The 3,441-nt window shown below is 71.2% G+C and overlaps 1 protein-coding gene across 1 annotated transcript in view; it reads left to right on the forward strand.

Moving 5' to 3' along the window:
- Positions 1 to 3,441, forward strand: part of FIBCD1 (fibrinogen C domain containing 1) — a gene marked incomplete at its 3' end in the record, with an annotated part of 20,693 nt that overhangs the window by 8,155 nt on the left and 9,097 nt on the right. The window contains exons 3-4 of the mRNA XM_004677877.1: positions 904 to 1,063; positions 1,486 to 1,622. Coding sequence (XP_004677934.1) covers positions 904 to 1,063; positions 1,486 to 1,622 — 297 coding nt within the window. The remainder of the gene's footprint in view (positions 1 to 903; positions 1,064 to 1,485; positions 1,623 to 3,441) is intronic.

The raw sequence follows: 3,441 nt of genomic DNA on the forward strand, positions 1-3,441 counted from the left end.
CAGCCCTGTTTTGGGGGCTGCAGGCCGTGTGTCCCCATTTCCTTTCTCCAGCAGCTGTTGCCTGGCGATAGGCAGCGGTAAGGCCCCCGCGGGCCGCCGCTCACACCGCCCCGGCCTCCCGCCTCCTGTCCGCAGCCTCCGGGAGCCAAGCTCACCCCTCGGGCATGTGATGGTGCCCGGGGCAGCGGAGGGGGCGGGACCAGCTCCCGCAGGCGCCCAGTCGGGACCCCCAGAACAGCCCCATCACCCCAGTTTGCAGGCCCAGAGCCCCGCGGGTTACCTCGGGGGGTGAGGGGGCAACCGGCGCCTGTGCCAGCCCAGCCGTCCCCGTCCACACCCCGAGTTCCGCCCGGGCCCCCCGCCAGTCGGCCTGGGCATCCTGCGCCCCAAGCTGCCCTTCAGGACGGGCGCCCGCCCATCCCCGGCCTCGGCTTCTCCGTGACAGGAGAGGGTAACTGCCGTCTTGCGTCCTGGCCCTGGCCGGGTGGACAGTGCTTGCCGGGGGTGGGGCCCCAGCACCCACCTGCTGGTGCGTGGGAGTGGCCCTGGGCGAGGACATCTCGTGCCCACGGCCGGACAAGGTCAAGCAGGGGGCGGGCGGAGCAGATGCTGGGGACGTCCACGCCTCGGCACTGGCCCTGCAGCCGGCCCTGGAGGCCGCGCTTGCCCGTTTCTGGGTGCTGAGTGGGTGAGTCGGGGCTCGAGCCTGCTCCCCTGAGTCCAGGGTCTGTCGTCTCACCCCCACCTGGGGGCCGCGGGGGCCCAGGGTCTGCTGGAGCCTCTCTGGCCGCCGCCAGGTGGCTGTGGACGGGCGGGTCACGCCAGGAGCCACCTCCGCCCGGGACGCCGTCCTGCAGGGCCTCGCCGAGCGCCCACGAGCCGCTGCCCTCCCTGTGCCCACAGCTTCTGTCCGAGAGCCAAGGGCACATGGCCCACCTGGCGAGCTCGGTCAGCGACGTCCTGGACGCGCTCCAGAGGGACCGGGGGCTGGGCCGGCCCCGCGTCAAGGCTGACCTTCAGCGGGCCCCGGCCAGGGGCTCCCGGCCCCGGGGCTGCGCCAATGGTGAGTGGCCGGTGCCAGCCCCCTCCCCCAAAGGCAGGGAAGCCGGGGAGAGGGTACCCAGTGCTGAGGTGCCGGGCCCCACTCCACTGCCCGGTGGCCAACACTCCATGCCCAGTCGCCCCCTCACGCCCACCCTGACACCCCACAGCAGAGGGCGACTGCTGCTGGCCCAGGCCCCCTGCGGCCCCACCCCGGCCTCCCACGGAGCCCCCCAGCTCCCTGCCCATGTCAGAGGAGGGAAGCGAGGCTCCCCGGGCAGGGGGCACAGGGGGGGCCTCCCGCCCCGGCCCCCGCAGAGCCAAGTCTGACCCCGGGTGGGTTGCGGGGACATCGGCGGGTGGACGGCCAAGTCAGAGGGGCCGGGGCGGGCGGGGTGGGCGCGTGCAGTGGCCAACGCCCGCCCCCCCCACCCCCCGCTGCAGGCTCTCGGCCCCGCGACTGTCTGGACGTCCTCCTGAGCGGCCAGCAGGACGATGGCGTGTACTCGGTCTTCCCCACGCACTACCCCGCCGGCTTCCAGGTCTACTGCGACATGCGAACGGACGGCGGCGGCTGGACGGTGAGTCCGGGGCTGGGGGGCGCGGGGAGCCTGTGACCTGGGGTGCTGGGAGCAGCCTCTCCCCTGCCCTCCACCCTTGGTCCAGCCCTGCCTGGGCGAACTGTCACTCCACCAGCCCACCCGTGATCTCCCCCGAAGCTCACACCCACAAAAGCCAGAACCAGCAAGTATGTGCCCGAGCCAGGCCGGGGGGCCCCTGCGTGAGCCCGAGCCAGGCCGGGGGGCCCTGTGTGTGTCTGAGCTGAGTGGGGGGGCCCTGGTGTGGTCAAGTGGAGCTGGGGGGCCCCTGCTGCCCAGGAGGTGCAAGCCCTGACAGAGCAGTGGTTATGGGGGCCTGGCAGGAGTTCTGCGGTGCTGGCAAGGTGGGGGCCTGTTGCTGATGCGCCTGCAGGGTTCTCACTGCAGAGTTACAGGCTGCGGGTACAGCGGCGGGGGAGGGGGGCGGGCGGGCGCAGCTGCTGGGGGAGGGCCAGGCGTCCGCTGAGCCCCACTGCTGAGGGCAGGGGCCTCCCGTCTCGCCAGTGACCAGGGAGCCGGCTCTGGACTGCCAGTGTCCTGATACCCAGCGAGGGGCCGCACAAGGGGTGTGAGGCTGAGGCAGCCTGCCTCAGTCTTGAAAGCGGTCAGCTGTCCTGGGCGGGGGTGAGACGGGGTGCACAGTCGGGGGGCAGCTGGAGTGAGAGCAGCCGATGGCCCCTCCAGACCGAGACGGGCGCGCCTCTCGCACTGCAGGCTCGTCCGTCCGGAGGGGAGGTTTTAAACGTGTCTGCGCCTCGTCTGGGGGCTAAAAGCTCTTTTGTTTTCCTAACTCAGACATCTGAGTTATGGCCCCTGCCTCTGGGAGCCCCGGCAGGCAGAACAGCGCGGGCACTGCAGCCCAGCAATCAGCGTTAGGGCCGGGACAGGCTTAATGAAAGTCCGAGACGGCGGCCGGCATGCCAGCCCCCTGCTCGGCGACTGGCGGCCAGTCTCCCGGGAGGTCAGCCGGGACTCGGGCGGGTGGCGGCTGATTCCGAGGGCCCGGCTCCGGCGGCGCTCAGAAGGGAGTCGGCGAGGAGGGCGGGCATGCCCCGCCTCGCTCAGAGCCCGGGTCAGGCCCGGCCCACGATGACAGACAGAGCCCTGACCGGCCACTGTTAATATCCATCTGGGCTTCCGTCAAAAGCAGTCTCCTCAGCTGCCCCGGCATCTGTCAGGATCACCTGCCGCAGGGAATCTCCCACAAGCTCAATCGTCGTTTGGGAAGGAGCTGGCCGCCGCCACTCCGCCTGTTGCCATCCATCCTCGTTAGGCCACGTGTCCGGGTGCCAGATCTGAGGGCTGACCCTGGATGGCCCTGCTCACTGGACAGGGCGCCTGGGCTGGACAGTCCAGCCGGCGCCTGCTTCCTGCAGCCCATGGGCACTTGAGAGCTCAGGGCCGGTACACCACCCAGCACCCCCACCCCCAGGGCCACCGGGTGCCTCAGAGAGGGCAAGACGTCTGCCCAAGGCTGCCCAACACATGAGTGACCCACGGGGGCAGCACCCGGCCAGAGGCCCGGGCTGGTGCACACCTGTGCAACCCCAAGCACCGCCCATGGGGATCAGCAGAGACTAGTCCAGGCCCGTGAGCTCCCGGCTGGTGGGGACCAGGCACGCCAGTTGACCTGGGTGAGGGCTGCAGGGCTGGGGTGTCCTGGAGCCCCGGGAGAGCCCCCAAGCTAGCCCGGGGTGACCGAGAGAGGCTTCCGCTCAGGGGAGGCCCAAGTGCTAGATGCGCCCGCTGCGATCCGGGGGTATCTGGGCGTCTGGACTAAGGAGCTGCTGCAGTGCGGGCG

The sequence above is a fragment of the Condylura cristata genome, unplaced genomic scaffold, assembly GCF_000260355.1.
Source record: "Condylura cristata isolate star-nosed mole 26May11 unplaced genomic scaffold, ConCri1.0 scaffold00006, whole genome shotgun sequence".
In the NCBI taxonomy this organism is placed as follows: domain Eukaryota; kingdom Metazoa; phylum Chordata; class Mammalia; order Eulipotyphla; family Talpidae; genus Condylura; species Condylura cristata.